This window comes from Stomoxys calcitrans, chromosome 2 (assembly GCF_963082655.1).
Source record: "Stomoxys calcitrans chromosome 2, idStoCalc2.1, whole genome shotgun sequence".
In the NCBI taxonomy this organism is placed as follows: Eukaryota; Metazoa; Arthropoda; class Insecta; order Diptera; family Muscidae; genus Stomoxys; species Stomoxys calcitrans.
In genome coordinates, this window is record NC_081553.1 from 25,516,587 (window position 1) to 25,537,093 (window position 20,507).

Consider the following 20,507-nt stretch of genomic DNA (forward strand, 5'->3'; position numbering starts at 1 on the left):
TATTGAGCTCAAACTTTGCACGGATTCTATTTTTGTTCATAAGCAGGTTAAGTTCAAGGATGTGCTATATCGGACAATATCTTGATATAGCTCCCATATAGACCAATCCGCCGATTTAGGGTCTTACGCTCATAACAGCCACATTTATTATCCGGTTTCGTTGAAATTTGGGACAGTGAGTTGTGTTAGGTCAGTCGATACTCTTCCTTATTTTGGCCCAGATTGGTTTAGATTTGGATATAGCTGCCATCTAGACCGATCCTCCAATTTAGGGTCTTAGGCCCATAAAAGCCACATTTATTATACGATTTTGCCGAAATTTGGGATAGTGAGTTGTGTTAGGCCCTTCGACATCCTTCGTCAATTTGGCCCAGATTGGTTCAGATTTGGATATGACTGCCATATAGACCGATCCTCCAATTTTGGGTCTTAGACCCATAAAAGCCACATTTATTATCCGATTTTGCTGAAATTTGGAACAGTGAGTTGTGTTAGGCCCTTCGACATCCTTCGTCAATTTGGCCCAGATCGGTTTATATTTGGTTATAGCTGCCATATAGACCGATCTTCCAATTTAGGGTCTTAGACCCATAAAAGCCACATTTATTATCCGATTCTGCTGATATTTGGGACAGAGAGTTGTGTTAGGCCCTTCGACATCTTTCTTTAATTTGGCTCTGATCGGTTCAGATTTGGATATAGCTGCCATATAGACCGATCTCTCGATTTAAGGTTTTGGGTCCACAAAAGGCGCATTTATTGTCCGATGTCGCTGAAATTTAGCACAGTGAGTTAAGTTAAGTCCTTTGACATACTTCTGCAATATGGCACAGATCGGTCCTGATTTGGATATAGGTGCCATATAGACCGATCTCTCGATTTAGGGTCTTGGGTCCATAAAAGGCGCATTTATTGTCTGATTTCGCCAAATTTTGCCCAGATCGGTCCAGATCGTTAATGTGGCTCAGATCGGTCCAGATTTTGTTATAGCTGCCATATAGACCGATCCTCCGATTTAAGGTTTTGGGCCCATAAAAGGCGCATTTATTGTCCGATGTCATCGAAATTTGGGACAGTAAGTTAAGTTAAGCCCGTCGACATACTTCTGCAATATGGCAAGGATCGGTCCTGATTTGGATATAGCTGCCATATAGACCGATCTCTCGGTTTTAGGTTTTGGGGCCATAATAGGCGCATTTATTGTCCGATGCCGCTGAAATTTGAGACAGTGAGTTGTGTTAGGCCACTCGACATCATTTTTCAATTTAGCTCAGATCGGTCCAGATTTGGATATAGCTGCCATATAGACCGATCCGCCGATTTAGGATCTTAGACCCATAAAATCCAGATTTATTGTCCTATTTTGCTGAAATTTGGGACAGTGAGTTGTGTTAGGCCCTTCGACGTCCCTCTTCAATTTGGCCCATATCGATCCAGATTTGGATGTAGCTGCCATGTGGGCCGATATCTCGATTTAGAGTCTTGGCCCCATGAAAGGCACATTTAAAATCCAATTTCGCTGAAATTTGACACAGTGCCTTATGTTAGGCTTTTTGAAATCCGTGTTGTATATGGTTCAGATCGGTTAATTTTTAGATATAGCTACTGTGCTTATTTGTATTTAGTCCAAATCGTAACATATTTCGATATAACTGCTATACGACATAAGGTATGCAATTTTCACCGGATTTTGATGAAAGGTGTTTCACATATACACTCTCTTTTACTTATTTTCTCTTTCTTTCCTTACTGGTTGCAGCTTATTTTATAAGTCCAAATTTTCAGCAGAAAATTTTAAGTTTGTTTACACAAAATAGTCACCTAATAAAATTTTCACTTCGTCAACTCGCCCAAAACAGCAACAATGGCAAATGCCCCAATACAAAGGGCATTAAAAAATGTATGGCAAACAGGAAAATCTGATAACGTTCTAAATGCGCTAAATACGATTTACCAGCAAATTTACTTGGCCAATAAAACAAACAAATGGCTCAATTGACGACAAGAAGATTAGCATTAAAATGGCAGCATTACGTGTCACCGTGGCATTTAGGTAAATGTCATTTTGCCATGCATTAACATTAACACAGCGGAAACGGAAGGAGGCACAAGCAGGCGAAGAGAGAAAAATGGAATGAAATAACTTTGAACGAATCGTGTTAAGTTAAACACATTTCACCTAATGCCATCATTAGATGTGACCCAACTAACATAAGGAAACCAGAAGAAAGCAAATGAAATGGGGCAGGACAAGCAAATCAAGTGAAGACAACAGCAAATGTCATGAAATGTCACTTTCATCTTTTCATGCTAATGATTTTTTTCTTTACTTTTTTTACCCAGATTAACATTGTTCTGCTTTTTTGTCTTATAATTTCAGGCAAGCATTACAAAAAAAAAAGCTAAGCAGCATCATCATAATGGCCAATACTGGTCTACTATCTGGCATAAAGTGAGGTGGCAAAAAAATATACACACAACAATTGTGGCTCCTTGCTAAGGATACTGGTTGGCCTCAATGTGGCAGCCAATGGTGCTAAGACCACTGTTGACACTGTGACATTTTTGCCCATGGCCTATAACCACCAAAAATTCCACCATTACCAATGCAAACATCTCCAACAACTAAATCGATGTTAATCCTGGCACATTGGCGAAGATAAATAAACTCCCCACAAGCAAACGAGCGACGAACTAAGGAAAGCCACCCCCCCCCCCCCCCCCCCATTTGAAGGTAGCTGGGAAATAGATTTAAAAGCAATTTACTCCAACGACAAGTGTGTTAGGCAACCTCACCGGCAGCAACAGTTGCTGGCCAGTACTGCAACTCACACCTACTCACCCGCTGCTGATACTGTACAAATATGCTGGATCTCAACATTCCCACGGCTAGTTCAACCATGGCCACAATTTCGTCCTATGCTGCTGAGCTAGTGCAACATCAGCAAAGTTCTGATCAAATGCCATCGCCATCATCATCCCTATCCCCATTTGGTACACCAATGTCACTGCTGGCCTCCAGTGCCATTAATCTGACACAGCAGCAACAGCTAACCGACACTTTGCTGTCATCGGACCCTCTGGCATTGGGGACCACATCGTCGTCAACAGCCTCCCCTCTATATCCTCTGGTCAATGTGGCCAGCAATTTCATGTACGATTGGTGCAATCAATCCTCACTCTCATCATCACCATCATCAGCAGCAGCCTCTTTTCCCGCCAGCAGCAGCAGCAGCAGTGATTCAATTGGTCCTAGTGGTGCGAGCAGCTATAATTGTTCACTACTAGGAAGCTTTAATGCCTTTAATGCCTCCTCCAACGATACTTTCATGTAAGTTTCTAGTTTATATTTAAATAGCAATAACTTGGCAATACTTAAAACCTGTTGAAATTTAAGTAGGTGTTGAAATAATGGCATATGCTGCTAATGGAATGTTCAGGTGATTTACTTTGCCTTTGCCGCCGTTATACAAGTTTTATGGTAGAAGAGAGGGAAAGGAAATTATGAGTAGATAGGACATGAAGAATAACGCACAGTAGTCAGCAGATCGCAATACATCAGTGAAAAATATATAGCTATGGTTCCAAAAACCCGATTAAAGGCGGAGAACAATGTCTTCTTTGGATGATAGGATGGGGTAGCATGCGACTGGTCTAGACCTAGGCAACTAAATTCAACCCAGAGAAGGCTGAAATCTAAATGCTTAGGGGGAAGACAAAGATTGGCCAGACACCACGTTTCATCCGCAAAAAGTTTCAATATCCTACAAGGTCAGGTATTGGTGAATGATTTTTGGTAGAAATTGTCTAGGGGACGTCCCAACACCATAAAAACCCCCAAATAGGACTTAATTGCTCACCAAGACAATTTGGGTCTTCAAGACAGTGGAGCTCGATATTGATAAATTTTGGGAACCATACCCCAAACCGGACATATTTGGTGAGTTTTGCAATAAGGGGCTTAAATGAAAGGTATTTGAGATTAGAAAACGGATTTGATATCTAATTTCGAGGCCAATTCCAATATGGGGTTCAATTCATGAGAATAGAGCACGTAGCTGATATCTTTTCAGGACTTAGTGTTTGGGGGAGCAATCCTCTCCTCAAAACACCCTTAAATCCGGCATATTTACCTACCATGTCAATGTAAAGCTCATATGAAATTGATACCCACTTTCGGGACCAATTTTCTGGGGTCTACCTCTTTCCCAAAAAAAAAGCAATTATTTACTCACCATCGTAATATGGGGTTCAAATAAAGGTATTTGAGAGTTGAATACGAAAATCCAACTGTGGTACCATGTATTTGGGGCACCAATCTTTCCCTAAAAACCCCCCAAAGGGTAAAAATTTGCCGACCATGCCATTATGTGGTTCAAATGAAAGGTATTTGAGAGAATTTGATAACCAAGAGAAAACGAATTTGATAACCAATTTTGGGGGGACGCCTCATCCTATAAACTCTCCGCAAAACCAATGGCAATATGGGGTTTAAGTAAATGTTATTTGAGACAAAAGCACGATGCTGATATTTTTTCAGGGCCAAGTGTCTAGGAGACCACCTCACCCCCATAAACACTCCTAAATCGAACATCATTAGAATATCGGGCGAAATAAAGTGGGCCCGGTTCAGCTAGTAAAGTATATGTATTCTTGATATGAGAAAAATTCTAAGACGATCTAGCCATGTCCGTCCTTTGTCCGTCCGTCTGTCCGTCTGTATGTTGAAATCACGCCACAGTCTTCAAAAAGAGAGATATTGAGCTGAACTTAGCATAGAATCCTTTTTTGTCTCTAAGCAGGGTTAAGTTCGAAGACGGGCTATATCGGACTACATCTTCATATAGCCGCCATATAAACCGACCCGCCGATTAAGAGTCTTAGGCCCATTAAAGTCACATTTATTATCCGATTTTGCTGAAATTTGTTATAGTAAGTTGTGTTAGGCCCCTCGACATCCTTCGCCATAGCTGCCATATAGACCGATCCTCAGATTTAGGGTGTTAGGCCCATAAAATCCACATTTATTATCCGATTTTGCTGAAATTTGGAACAGTGAGTTGTGTTAGACCTTTCGACATCCTTCGTCAATTTGGCCAAGATCGGTCCAGATTTGGATATAGCTGCCATATAGACAGACCCGCTGATTTAGGGTCCTAGGCCCATAAAAGGCGCATTTATTGTTAGATTTTGCCATAATTTGGGACAATGGGTTGCGTTTAGCCTTTCTACATCCCTTTTCAACTTAGCTCAGATCGGTCCAGATTTGGATAAAGCTGCCATATAGACCGATCTCTTGATTTTAGGGTTTGGGCCCATAAAAGGCGCATTTATAGTCCGATGTCTCCGAAATTTGGGAAAGTGAGTTAAGTTAGGTCCTTAGAAATTATTATTCAATTTGGCTCAGATCGGTTCAGATTTGAATATAGCTGCCATATAGACCGATCTCTCTATTTAAGGTCTTGGGCCCATAAAAAAACGCCTTTACCGTCAGAGAAGTAAAGCTAGGCGCTACTTTCTAAGAAGTAAAGCTAGCCGCTTGAAATTTTGCACAAATACTTTATATTAGTGTAGGTCAGTTGGGATAGTAGATGGGCCAAATCAGTCCATGTTTTGATATAGCTGCCATACAAAACGATCGTGGGTCTTGACTTCTTGAACCTCTAGAGGGCGCAATTCTTATCCGATTCGAATGAAATTTTGCACGACGTGTTTTGTTATGATATCCAACAACTGTGCCAAGTATAGTTCAAATCGTTTCATAACCTGATATAGCTGCCATATAAACCGATCTTGGATCTTGCCTTCTTGAGCCACTAGAGGACACAATTCTTATCCGATTGGAATGAAACTTTGCACGACGTGTTTTGTTATGATATCCAACAACTGTGCCAAATATGGCTTAAATCGGTTTATAACCTTATATAGCTATCATATAAACCGATCTTGGGTCTTGACTTCTTGAGCCACTATAGGGCGCAATTCTTATGCGCTTGGAATGAAATTTTGCACAACGTGTTTTGTTATGATATCCAACAACTGTGCCAAGAATGGTTCAAATCGGTTCATAACCTGATATAGCTGCCATATAAACGTATATGGGATCTTGACTTCTTGAGCATCTAAAGGGTGGAAGTATTATCCGATTTGGCTGAAGTTTTGTACAACGGCCTCTCTTATGACCTTTAACATACGTGTCGAAAATGGCATGAGTCGGATCATAGCCTAATGCAGCTCCCCTATAAACTGATCTCCATATTTTACTTCTTTAGCCCCTAAAGTGCGCAATGCTTACTAGATTTGGCTGAAATTTTACACAATGACTTCTACTACGGTCTCCAATATTCAGTTCAATTATGGTCCGAATGAACCATAACTTGTTTTTTTTTTTTATTTTCATTATCACATTGGTCAATTTAAATCAACATATTTTCATCAGCTATATTCATACAATTTTTATTTGGTTATCTTTAAACTTCATACAATAAAAGGTTAATGTACCAATGACTGCTAGGGTAATTGAAATTTTCATTTATTTCGAAAAGCCACAAACACATTTCATTTCATACAGTCAACAGCCAAAAAAAAAACAGAATTTTTTACAACTTCGAGACACGTTTTTCGCTAATGGCGTATTAAATGCTTCGTTTTATATGCTGCAGTGCGAGCTAACGAAAAGCAACTCAGCGAACATCAATTCACAGGCGCACACTTGCGAATTTAGTACCAATCTGCAAATAATGAAATGAACATAAGTGCGTTTAATTTGGAAAGGCGCACTTGGTGTTGAAAACTTTTAAAAAAGTTTGTGTTGTTAACCCCTGACTACAATAAAATATGGTACATGGCCATAATTACTTTAAGGCATGAAGCAGCATTTCCATCTTTGAACAATGACTTTAGAGATTTGGCTTTGGTAGGGGCAAGAAGTTATGCATTAGTTAAATTAAATTGAAATAAATTTCATAATTAAACTAAAAGCCTGCGAGGGTACACCACAACGTATACGTGATATTATTAATGGTACGTGCAGGCGTATGATGAATGTGGCTAACCTCACATTAAGTATGAGGCTCACAATTTATTTGCCTAAACTTTATGCTACACACTTGATGATCCAAGCAGCATTATGTGAGCTATGTATGGCTGTTATATCATTTTAACGCCTAATTACACACATGTTTCCTATAAACTATTTTACAACGCCATAACTTGAACCTCTGAGCATTTCTGCAATGTTTTCACCTTTGAATGCCATTAGACGGCAATTAAAAAAATAGTTTTGCATAAGATTAAAAATTTACATACCCTTACATACTCACACACACACACACACGAACATACACACTGAATGAAAAATTGTAAAATAAAAACAGGTATTTTTTAATTAAATGTTCGTAAGGGTTAATTGCAAACGCGAGAATGCTAGTGACGGAAACAAAGTTGGCATAAATCCCATGTAAACGAGGATTACTTTAAAAGTTCTTAACAAGGGGTCGACAATTATTTTATGCCTTAGTTTTAATTTTAAGATTTTGCTTACTGTGACCCTCCTAGCTGGAGCGTTTTGCATATGCATGGCTCTGAAAGATGATTTAAATTTTGTTTGGTCTTTCCACACAAACGCTCTAAATATTGTTGTTTGTAGCAAAAATTGCACATCCTTGAATCCTGAGAGACGAAAGCAAGCATATTAACTTAATTGTGGCACTTTGTGGCAGAATACAAGATTCACTTAAAGAAGTATCATGTTCTTGGTAAAGGATGTGAAGGTGAAATTAACAGGAAAGACTTATATGAAAATTTCAGTGAAAGAAACAAGAAAAGAGAAAAAAATTTCCAAGACATATTTAAACATGTAAAAACCTGGCGTGGCCGAACTTTGCATACCCTCCAAGGATATGTTAATAAAACTTTACTTAATTGGCTATGATAAAACATTTGTTCCACTAGCCGTAGAATAGCGTTTCAAGCGCCTCCATTTTCTGCGCTCATTTTATAATCTCTGACACCAAGTTTCGAGGTGTCTCCCACCACTTGATCTTTCCATCGGGCTTTTGGTCTTCCCGATTTGCGTGTACCACCGTGTTTGCCTTTAAAATACTTCTCTGCTGGAGCTTCTTCATCCATTCTGACAACATGACCTAGCCAATGCAGACGCTGTATTTTGATAAGTGTAACTACGACGCCTATATTCTCCATTAACGCAAACTGGTCCATATATTTTACGAAGAATCTTTCTCTCAAACACTCCAAGCACTGCCGTGTTTGCCTTCAAAATACTTCTTTGCTGGAGCTTCTTCATCCATTCTGACAACATGACCTAGCCAACACTGCCGATGTATTTTGATGCTTGTGACTATGCTATCGTCGTCATACAGCTCGTACCCTCGTCGCCTATTTTCTCCATTAACGCAAACTGGTCCATATATTTTACGAAGAATCTTTCTCTCAAACACTCCAAGTACTACCTCGTCTGCTTTCACAAATACCGATGCCTCAGAACCATATAACAATACGGGTAGTATCAGTGTCTTGTATAGTGTAATCTTCGTCTGTCGAGAGGTGGTCTTGTTTCTAAACTGACTATTTAACCCAATGTAGCATATAGTGTAAAATGCAAATTTTGCCCACGAACTTTCCACTACGGAACAAAGGCAAACTTCTCACTTATCAATGAGTGCAATCCGATTCAAGTATATATTAGTATATATAAGGAGCCTCCTTTTTATGGCAGAGTCCAAACGGCGTGCCGCAGTGCGACACCTCTTTGGAGGGAAGTTCCACATGGCATATTACCTCACAAATATTCCCAGCACTAGGAGAGGAAAACCACCGCTGAAATTTTTTTCTGATGGTCTCGCCAGGATTCAAACCCAGGCGTTCAGCGTCATAGGCGGACATGCTAACCTCTGCGCTACAGTGGGATATATTAATCATCATTTTAATTGGATGGGGGTATACTAATTTCGTCATTCTGTTTGGAACTACTCGAAATATTCGTCTAGGACCCCATAAAGTGTATATTGGGTTGCCCAAAAAGTAATTGCGGATTTTTTAAAAGAAAGTAAATGCATTTTCAATTGAACTTAGAATGAACTTTAATCAAATATACTTTTTTCCACTTTTTTTCTAAAGCAAGCTAAAAGTAACAGCTGATAACTGACAGAAGAAAGAATGCAATTACAGAGTCACAAGATGTGAAAAATTGTCAACGCCGACTATATCCGCAATTACTTTTTGGGCAACCCAATATATTCTTGATCGTCATGACATTTTAAGTCGAACTAGCCATGTCCGTCCGTTTGTCCGTCCGTCTGTCGAAATCACGCTAACTTTCGAAAGAGTAAAGTTATCCGCTTGAAATTTTGCACAAATACTTCTTATTAGTGTAGGTCGGTTGGGATTGTAAATGGGCTATATCGGTTCACGTTTTGATATAGCTGCCATATAAACCAATCTTGGGTCTTGACTTCTTGAGCCACTAGAGGGCGCCATTTTTATTCGATGTGGCTGAAATTTTGCATGAGCTGTTTTGCCAACAATATGTTGAAATCAACCCATAACCTGAAATAGCTGCCATATAAACCGATCTGGGATCTTGATTTTGTTTATGCCCCTAAAAGGTGCAATTATTATCTGATGCGGGTGAAATTTTGTACAACGGCTTCTCCCATGACCTTCAACATACGTGTCAAATGGGGTCTACTACAGCTCCTCTATAGCCTGATACAGCGATCTCCCTATTTTACTTCTTGAGCTCCTAAAGGGAGCAATTCTTATTTTAATTGGCTGGCATTTTGCACAATCACTTCCAACATTCATTCCATTATGGTCCGATTCGGACCATAGGTTGATATAGCTGCAATAGCAGAGCAATTATTTTCTTTTATGCTTTCCTTTCCTTTGTTTGTCTAAAAAGAGACACCGAAAAAGGGCTCGACAAATGCGATCCATGGTGGAGGGTAAATAAGATTCGGCCCGACTTAAATTTGTATTTCAAATTTCAACGAGCTTCAGACCCTTAAGCGGCTTATCGGTCAATATGACAGCTATATCTAAATACAGTCCTATTTTTACCATATTTGGGTCTGATGGCGGGTGGCCTAAAACTTCCCACTGTTTAAAATTTCAGCGAAATCAGATAATAAATAGGCCTTTTATGGGCTTCAGACCCTTTATCGGGAGATAGGCCAATATGGCAGCTATATCTAAATATAGTCCGATCTCAATTATATTTGGGTCAGATGCTGGTAGGCCTGAAACTACTCACTTCTTCAAATTTCAGCGAAATCGGTTAAAAAATAAAGCTTTTATGGGCATTATACCCCTTATCGGAAAATCGGTCTATATAGCAGCTATATTCAAATATGAACCGATTGGGCCCGTTCAAAAACTTAACCAGCTCGCATCAAAAAGATGTATCTGTGCCAAATTTCAGCTCATTATCTCAATTTTTGAAGGCTGTAGAGTCATTACAAAGCCGGACGGTTAGACGGATAGGCACACGGACATCGTTAAATCGTTAAACCCACCCTACGGCGTTTGTTTCTTTGTGTGTTCCTTATAGACTCAGAAACGGCTGAACCGATTTTCTTGATTTTTCTTTCCCTCCCCCTTACGCTAATTTTCAGAAACGCCAGATTTCGGAGATGGGTGGTGCGATTTAAGCGAAATTTTGTGTGCTCTCATATAGTACCCTAAAAATTAATTTTTGGTATCCAAATTGCGGATGGGGTACCTTGGGGAGCCACCCCACCCTAAAACCTACCAAACATAAATTTAGACCAATCACGACAATATGGGACTCAAATGAAAGGTATTTAGGATAAGGAAACGTATTTGATATTCAATTGTAGAACCAAGTGCTAGGGGTCCACCCCAACCCCCAAAACGCCCCTAAATCGGACATATTTACCGACCATGGCAATATGGGACTCAAATGAAAGGTATTTGCGAGTAGAATACGAATTTGGGGGTCCACCCCTTCCCCAAAACACCCCCCAAGCAGGACTTATTTATTGACCATGGCAATATGGGGCTTAAGTAAAAGGTATTTACGTGTAGAATTAGAATCTGATATCCAAATATGGGACCAAGTTTTCGGGGGGTCGCCTCCCCACAAAAACCTCCCCCAAAGGGGACACATTTACGACCATAGCCACATGGGGCTCAAATGAAAGGTCTTTGGGAGTAAAGCACGAATCTGATATCAATATTCGGGAAAAGTGTCTATGGGGCCACCCCACCCCCAAAACACCCCAAAATCGGACATATTTACAGATCATGGCAATATGTGACTCAAATGAAAGGTATTTGGGAGTAGAATACGAATCTAATATCTAAATGTGGGACCACGTTTCTGGGGGTCCACCCCTTCCCCAAAACACTCCTTAAACAGGACTTATTTACTGACCATGGGAATATGGGGCTTAAATAAAAGGTATTTGAATGTAGAATTAGAATCTGATATCCAAAAATGAGAACAAGTTTTCGGGGGGCCGCCTCCCCACAAAAACCACCCCCTAAGAGGACACATTTACGACCATAGCCACATGGGGCTCAAATGAAAGGTCTTTGGGAGTAAAGCACAAATCTGATATCAATATTTGGGAAAAGTGTCTATGGGGCCACCCCACCCCCAAAACACCACCCAACCCCCAAAACGCCCCTAAATCGGACATATTTACCGACCTAGGCAATATGGGACTCAAATGAAAGGTATTTGCGAGTAGAATACGAATCTAATATCCAAATGTGGGACCACGTTTCTGGGGGTCCACCCCTTCCCCAAAACACCCCCCAAGCAGGACTTATTTATTGACCATGGCAATATGGGGCTTAAATAAAAGGTATTTACGTGTAGAATTAGAATCAGATATCCAAATATGAGACCAAGTTTTCGGGGGGCCGCCTCCCCACAAAAACCTCCCCCAAAGGGGACACATTTACGACCACAGCCATATGGGGCTCAAATGAAAGGTCTTTGGGAGTAAAGCACAAATCTGATATCAATATTTGGGAAAAGTGTCTATTGGGCCACCCCACCCCCAAAACACCACCCAACCCCCAAAACACCCCAAAATCGGACATATTTACCGATCATGGCAATATGGGACTCACCTTTCATGTATTTGCGAGTAGAATACGAATCTAATATCTATAAGGAGTTTAAATGAGATTAGAAAACGAATTTGATATCCAATTTTGAGGGCAATGGCAATATGGGGTTCAAATAAATCATATATAGATATATGAGAATAGAGCACGTTGCTGATATATTTCCGGGCTTAGTGTTTGGGGGACCACACCCCACTCCCCAAAACACCCCTTAATCGGGCATATTTACCGATCATGTCAATGTGGAGCTTAAAGTAACGGTATTGGGGGTTAGAGCAAGAATTGATACCCATTTTCGGGACCAATTTTCTGGGGGTTTACCCCTTTCCCAAAATACCCCACAAAGAGCAATTGTTTAGTGACCATCGCAATATGGGGAGTAGGATACGAATTTGATATCCAAATGTAGAACCATGTATTTAAGGCATCATTCCTTTCCCAAAACACCCCCAAAGGGAAAAAATTTTTCGACCATCCACATATTGGCTCAAATGAAAAGTATTTGAGATTAGAAAACGAATTTGATAACCTATTTTGGGACCATGGGGACGCCTCATCCTGTAAACTCCTCTTAAGCCAATGACAATATGGGGTTCAAATAAATGGTATTTGAGAGAAGAGCACGATGCTGATTTTTTTTCAGGGCCAAGTATCTGGGGGACCACCTCTCCCCCGAAAACATCACTAAATCAGACATCATGAGAATATCGGTCTGAAATGAAGTATTTTAAGAATGCAGTACACCTTACATCCAAACTCAAATTCGTAGATCAATAAAGATCATATGGAATTCAGATCATATGGAATCATATGGGATTCAGATTCACTTATATTGTTAAACTCTTAGTTAAGTTAGCATGGTATTTCACTAAAAGATCTTCGAAAATAAATATTCCAAGAAAACTTTTGTTCCATATAAAGTAAAAGAAGGCGCAGCGGAGCGGGCCCGTGTCAGCTAGTACAATTGGGTTGCCCAAAAAGTAATTGCGAATTTTTCATATAGTCGGCGTTGACAAATTTTTTCACAGCTTGTGACTCTGTAATTGCATTCTTTCTTCTGTCAGTTATCAGCTGTTACTTTTAGCTTGCTTTAGGAAAAAAGTGTAAAAAAAGTATATTTGATTAAAGTTCATTCTAAGTTTTATTAAAAATGCATTTACTTTCTTTTAAAAATCCGCAATTACTTTTTGGGCAACCCAATATATATAATAGCTTCTTAAGTTCTAAAGGTTCTTCCTGGATATACCTTATTCCAATTTGATACATACATGATTTGTACCCTTCTCCCATATCTTTCTCCATTTTAGTCGCTAATTGTCCCGAAGGGCCTTTCATGTACTTTAGAGTGGGTTTGTGGCGAGGGCCCCCAATAATCACCCCATAATCTGGTGGTTTTTGGGCTTCCATAAGGATGCAAACAAAATATGGCTTAAATTGAAGATGGTCGGAGGATCTTCTCCCCTGGGGAAATGCTCGCCTTGTTCTCCAAAAGTTTCATATTCAGCTTTGACTCTTTTGTTTTTATTCTCATTAAATCTGATATATGACTGAAGTTTAATACAACCAATTTTGTCTGTTTTCTTTTTATACCCTCCACCATAAGATGGGGGGTATACTAATTTCGTCATTCTGTTTGTAACTACTCGAAATATTTGTCTGAGACCCCATAAAGTATATATATTCTTGATCGTCGCGACATTTTATGTCGATCTTGCCGTGTCCGTCCGTCTTTCCGTCCGTCCGTCCGTCCGTCCGTCTGTCTGTCGAAAGCACGCTAACTTCCGAAGGAGTAAAGCTAGCCGCTTGAAATTTTGCACAAATACTTCTTATTAGTGTAGGTCGGTTGGTATTGTAAATGGGCTATATCGGTCCATGTTTTGACATAGCTGCCATATAAACCGATCGTGGGTCTTGACTTCTTGAGCCTCTAGAGGGCGCAATTCTTATCCGATTAGAATGAAATTTTGCACGACGTGTTTTGTTATGATATCCAACAACTGTGCCAAGTATGGTTCAAATCGGCTCATATTTTGATATAGCTGCCATATAAACCGATCTTGGGTCTTGACTTCTTGAGCCTCTAGAGTGCGCAATTCTTATCCGATTGGAATGAAATTTTGCACAACGTGTTTTGTTATGATATCCAACAACTATGCTAAGTATGGTTCAAATCGGTCCATAACCTGATATAGCTGCCATATAAACCGATCTTGGGTCTTGACTTCTTGAGCCTCTAGAGTGCGCAATTCCTATCCGATTGGAATGAAATTTTGCACGACGTGTTTTGTTATGATTTCCAAAAACTGTGCCAAGTATGATTCAAATAGGTCGATAACCTGATATAGCTGCCATATAAACCGATCTTGGGTCTTGACTTCTTGAGCCTCTAGAGTGCGCAATTCTTATCCGATTGGAATGAAATTTTGCACAACGTGTTTTGTTATAATATCCAACAACTGTGCCGAGTACTGGTCAAATCGGTCCATAACCTGATTTAGTTGCCATATAAACCGATCTTGGGTCTTGACTTCTTGAGCCTCTAGAGGTCTCAATTCTTATCCGATTGGCATGAAATTTTGCACGACATATTTTTTTATGATATCCAACAAGTGTGCCAAGTATGGTTCAAATCGGTTCATAAACTGATATAGCTGTCATATAAACAGATCTGGGGACTTGACTTATTGAGCTTCTAGAGGGCGCAATTCCTATCTGATTTGGCTGAAATTTTGCATGACGTTTTTTTATTCTACACAGGTCTCCAACACTTAATTTAATTGTGGTCCAAACCGGATCATATCTTTATATCGCTCTAATAGCAGAGCAAATCTTTTCTTATATCTTTTTTAGCCTAAGAAGAGATGTCGGGAAAAGAACTCGACAAATGCGCTCCATGGTGGAGGGTATATAAGATTCGGCCCGGCCGAACTTAGCACGCTTTTACTTGTTTTTTTTTTTTTAATTTTATAATTAATTTGTTTCTTTGGCCCTTGTAATTGCAATATGTCCGTATGATTTTACCCTAAAACCAATTAAAAGAATTATCAGAATCTTGAATATTCTCTTCATTTTTTGCCATGGGGATTATTTTACATGATACTTAATTCATAGCCGGGGATAATTATGACAGTTTAACATAATGCTCCTGCCTGTTTAATGAGCAATAATTTATTGCTCAATATATTCATTCACATGAAAGCAAACCCATACATACGAGATGTAGAGTATGGCATATGAACACATAAACATGTGTTACATCTTAAGCCAAGGCATTCATCATTTTCGGTTCATTTTTTACTGGAGCTATTTTCACATATTTCCACACCACATCACATGAAAAGTATTAATTTCAATTAATGGCCTTTAAGAGGCTTAAACAGAAGCCTGTGTAACGAAGAATCGGAATGCCTGTAGAATATGTGGCAATTGGTTTTTTAAGTCCTTGTACATAGGGCTACAAATACAATCACTCACCTCAGAGACCACGAAACATGTCATTTATGCCCTCCGTATGACGCTGTGTCATTCCATAGCAAATATAATTACTGACGAGTACAACTGAAACATGCGGGTTTTTTGCGGTTTACACCTGGCTATGGTTGCAAAAAATTCTGCGAAATTCTTTCCCCTGGAATCAAGAATCGAAATCTGTGTATATTTTCCTGTTTTTGTTATGTTGTTAAATGCCATCAAACTGAGAGCGCGCTTAAAAACCACAAAAACCACTTAATTTACCAAAAACGCAGAGTCGGCGACAATGTTTGCATGTAATTGAGTAAAATGTGTTTTTGTGTGTAGGTGTAAAGGAGATTTAATAAAAAAAATCCCCCATGTTTTTTGTGAAAATTAACATTTCTCCCAACGCCACAGCGTTGAGATTTTTGTAGTGGAGAGCTTTCATTAGGTTCACTTAAAAATGTAATTAAAAATAGTTAAAGTTGAAATTGTGGTTATATAGCACACAAGAGGAATTTTACCAATGTTCCCAAAAAGGAAGAGTGGGCTTTGGAAATGGTTGTTAATTATTAACATCATAAGTTAACAATGGCATTTAAATGCAATTTTAAAGAAAATTCAAACTTTGATCGTTAAAAAACTCTGGTAAACCATAATCATATAAGTTGAAATATTTACGTAGGGAAAGGCAATGTTCGTGCTGAGCTGATTGAAGGCCGGGCTACATCTGAAGTGATTTTAATTAAAACTGGTGAACATAGTTAAACTCATAAAAAAAAAATTGAGAAAATCTTTCTCTAAGCTCTAAATATGAAAATCGGGCAGTACATACATATATACAGTAGCTATATCCAAATCTGAACTGATTTCTATGAAATTCAACAGTAATGTCGGGGGATGGTTTGTGTCAAATTTCGTGAAAATCGGTTTATAATGATCACAGTTTTGAAATATAAGTCGAAATTCGACAAACATATTGGGTTGCCCAAAAAGTAATTGCAGATTTTTCATATAGTCGGCGTTGACAAATTTTTTCACAGCTTGTGACTCGGTAATTGCATTCTTTCTTCTGTCAGTTATCAGCTGTTGCTTTTAGCTTGCTTTAGAAAAAAAGTGTAAAAGGAGCATATTTGATTAAAGTTCATTCTAAGTTTTATTAAAAATGCATTTACTTTCTTTTAAAAAATCCGCAATTACTTTTTGGGCAATCCAATATATGGACACTATATCCCAATCTGAAACGATTTTTTTCAATTTCAACAGGCTTCATTTCTGGGACGAAAATAGTTCCCGTGCCAAATTTGACGGCGATTGGATGCAAATTTCGACCTGTAACTTGTACACCAATTGACATCGACAGATAGTTTGACATACACTCAAAGAAAAAAGTTTAGTAGTACATTTTGCTGCTATTATAGCAGATGTTCTGCCATTACAGCCATAGTCAAGCAATTTCAGAGCAGGAGGCTGACTGAAAATGTGTGTTGCTTTATTATGAAGAGGATGTTAGAAGAAACAAGTAAAAGCGTGGTAAGTTCGGCCGGGCCGAATCTTATATACCCTCCACCATGGATCGCATTTGTCGAGTTCTTTTCCCAGCAAAAAAGGATGTAAGAAAAGATTTGCTATGCTATTAGAGCGATATCAAGATATGGTCCGGTTTGGACCACAATTAAATTACATGTTGGACACCTGTGTAAAATGTCAGCCAATTCGAATAAGAATTGCGCCCTTTAGGGGCTCACAAAGTAAAATAGAGAGAACGATTTATATGGAATCTGTATCGGGCTATAGAACGATTCAGACCATAATAAACAAGTTTGTTGATGGTCATGAGAGGATCCGTCGTACAAAATTTCAGGCATATCGGATAATAATTGCGACCTCTAGGGGTCAAGAAGTCAAGATCCCAGATCGGTTTATATGGCAGCTATATCAGGTTATGAACCGATTTGAACCTTATTTGACACAGTTGTTGAAAGTTAAAATAAAATACGTTATGCAAAATTTCAGCCAAATCGGATAGGAATTGCGCCCTCTAGAAGCTCAAGAAGTCAAATCCTCAGATCTGTTTATATGACAGCTATATATATATATATATTCATTCAAATCGGATAAGAATTGTGCCCTCTAGAGGCTCAAAAATTCAAGACCCAAGATCGGTTTATGTGGCAGCTATATCAGGTTAAGGACCGATTTGAACCATACTTGGCACAGTTGTTGGATATCATAGCAAAACACGTCGTGCAAAATTTCATTCTGATCGAATAAGAATTGCGCACGCTAGAGGCTCAAGAAGTCAAGACCCAAGATCGGTTTATATGGCAGCTATATCAGTTTATGGACCGATTTGAACCATACTTGGGGCAGTTGTTGGATATCATAAGAAAACACGTCGTGCATAATTTCATTCCAATCGGATAAGAATTGCGCACTCTAGAGGCTCAAGAAGTCAAGACCCAAGATCGGTTTATATGGCAGCTATATCAAAACATGGACCGATATGGCCCATTTACAATACCAACCGACCTACACTAATAAGAAGTATTTGCGCAAAATTTCAGGCGGCTAGCTCTACTCCTTCGGAAGTAAGCGTGCTTTCGACTGACAGACGGACGGACGGACAGACGGACGGACGGACGGACGGACGGACAGACGGACGGACGGACAGACAGACGGATGGACAAACGGACGGACATGGCTAGCTCGAAATAAAATTTCGCGACGATCAAGAATATACATACTTTATGGGGTCTCAGACGAATATTTCGAGTAGTTACAAACAGAATGACGAAATTAGTGTACCCCCATCCTATGGTGGAGGGTATAAAAATCAATTTGTGCTTGTTTGTAGGTTTGTTTGTTCGTTTGTATGTTTGTGTGTTCCTTATAGACTCAGAAACGGTTGAACCGATTTTCTTGAAATTTTCACAGATGGTGCATAATGAGCCCGTGGTGAAAATAGGGTACTACATTTTTTGATATTTGAAGGGGGGGTGGACCCTCCCCCTTACCCTAATTTTCTGAAACGCCAGATCTCGGAGATGGGTGGTGTGATTTAAGCGAAATTTTGTGTACTCCCATATAGTACCCTAAAAATAAAAATTTGGTTTTAAAATTTCGGATGGGGTACCTAGGGGGGCTGCCCCACCCTAAAACCTACCAAACATATATTTAGACCAATCACGACAATATGGGATTAAAATGAAAGGTATTGAGGAAAAGAAAACGTATCTGATATCCAATTGTCGGAGCAAGTGTTAGCGGGTCCACCCCAACCCCCAAAACACCCCTAAATCGGACATATTTACCGACCATGGCAGTATGGGACACAAATGAAAGGTATTTGCGAGTAGAATATGAATCTAATATATAAATGTAGGACCACGTTTCTGGGGGTCCACCCCTTCAACAAAACACCCCCCAAAAATGCACTTATTTACTAACCATGGTAATATGGGGCTTAAATGAAAGATATTTGGAAGTAGAGCACGAATCTAAAGTCAATATTCGGGAAAAGTCTCTATGAAATTCAACAGCAATGTCGAGAGAATGGTTTATATCAAATTTCGTGAAAATCGTTTTATAATGACCACGGTTTTTGGAAAATTAGTCCAAATCTGATGAACATTTTATATATAGGGGGCCCGCTCCGCTGCGCCTTCTTTAACTCTCTAATATCTTTTAAGGGTGGGAAACTTCGCCCCGAATGTGAATATCGAATTCGTGCCATTGTGCCATTTGGCGGGATTTGGGCGGCCCCCGAGGCACAACAATAGAAACCATGTTTTGTTTTTGGTGACGGTAGGTTACGTTAGGTTAGGTTGAAACCAGTAAGAAAAGGTAAAAGTCGGGCGGAGCCGACTATATAATACCCTACACCACCGAGTATATGTAATACTTTTAATAGATAGCACTTATATCCAAATTTAGTCAGACTTTAATTTTGCATACCTATTGAAATATCGAATAGAACCTTCCTTATACGATTTTCTTACGATGGTACGAAAATTGTGGCTTCTACAGCCCTAAAAGTCGAAACGCATAAAAGATACATATGGGAGTTTTATCTAAATCGATTTTGATAAAATTTTGCACACGTATTGGGATGTCAATTAAACCATTTCATGAAAAATTTTGTAGAGATCGGAGCAAAATTGTGGCTTCTACAGCCTTAAAAGGCCATATCGGATAAAAAATATATATGGGAGCTATATCTAAATCTGGACCGATTTGTATGGAACTTTTCACACATATGAGGACGTTGAATAAAACGGCTCATGCCAAATTTTGTAAAGATCGGAATACAATTGTAGCTTCTACAGCCTTAAAATGTCATATCGGATGAAAAATATATATGGGAGTTATATCTAAAACTGGACCGATTTGTATGGAACTTTGCACACATATGTTGCACACATAACGTTGAATAAAACGCTCCATGGCAAATTTTGTAAGGATGGGACCAAAATTGTGGCTTCTACAGCCTTAAAAGGTCATATCGGATGAAAAATATATATGGGAGCTATATCTAAATCCGAACCGATTTTTACGGAACTTTGCACACATATGAGAACGTTGAATAAAACGCTCCATGGCAAATGTTGTAAGTATGGGACCAAAATTGAGGCAACTACAGCTTTAAAAATTTTCAATAAAATTTTGCAAGCATTTTGGGTCGTTAAAAAAACACTTCGAAATTGTGGCTTCTACAGCTTTAAAAGGGCACATCGGATGAAAAATATATATGGGAGCTATATCTAAAACTGGACCGATTTTTTCAAAAAAAATAGCGTTCGTCCTTGGACCAAAAAAGACACTTATGCAAAATTTTGTGAATATCGGACAACAAATGCGACCTGTACCTTGATTACAAGAATACATGGACAGACAGACAGACGGACATAGCTAAATCGAATCAAGAAGTGATT

The 20,507-nt window shown here is 39.2% G+C and overlaps 1 protein-coding gene across 1 annotated transcript in view; it reads left to right on the forward strand.

The window, feature by feature from the left end:
- Positions 1–2,603: 2,603 nt before the first annotated feature.
- Positions 2,604–20,507, forward strand: part of LOC106086722 (tachykinin-like peptides receptor 99D) — an 83,904-nt gene continuing 66,000 nt past the window's right edge. The window contains 1 exon segment of the mRNA NM_001311224.1: positions 2,604–3,331. Coding sequence (NP_001298153.1) covers positions 2,865–3,331 — 467 coding nt within the window. The 5' untranslated portion in view covers positions 2,604–2,864.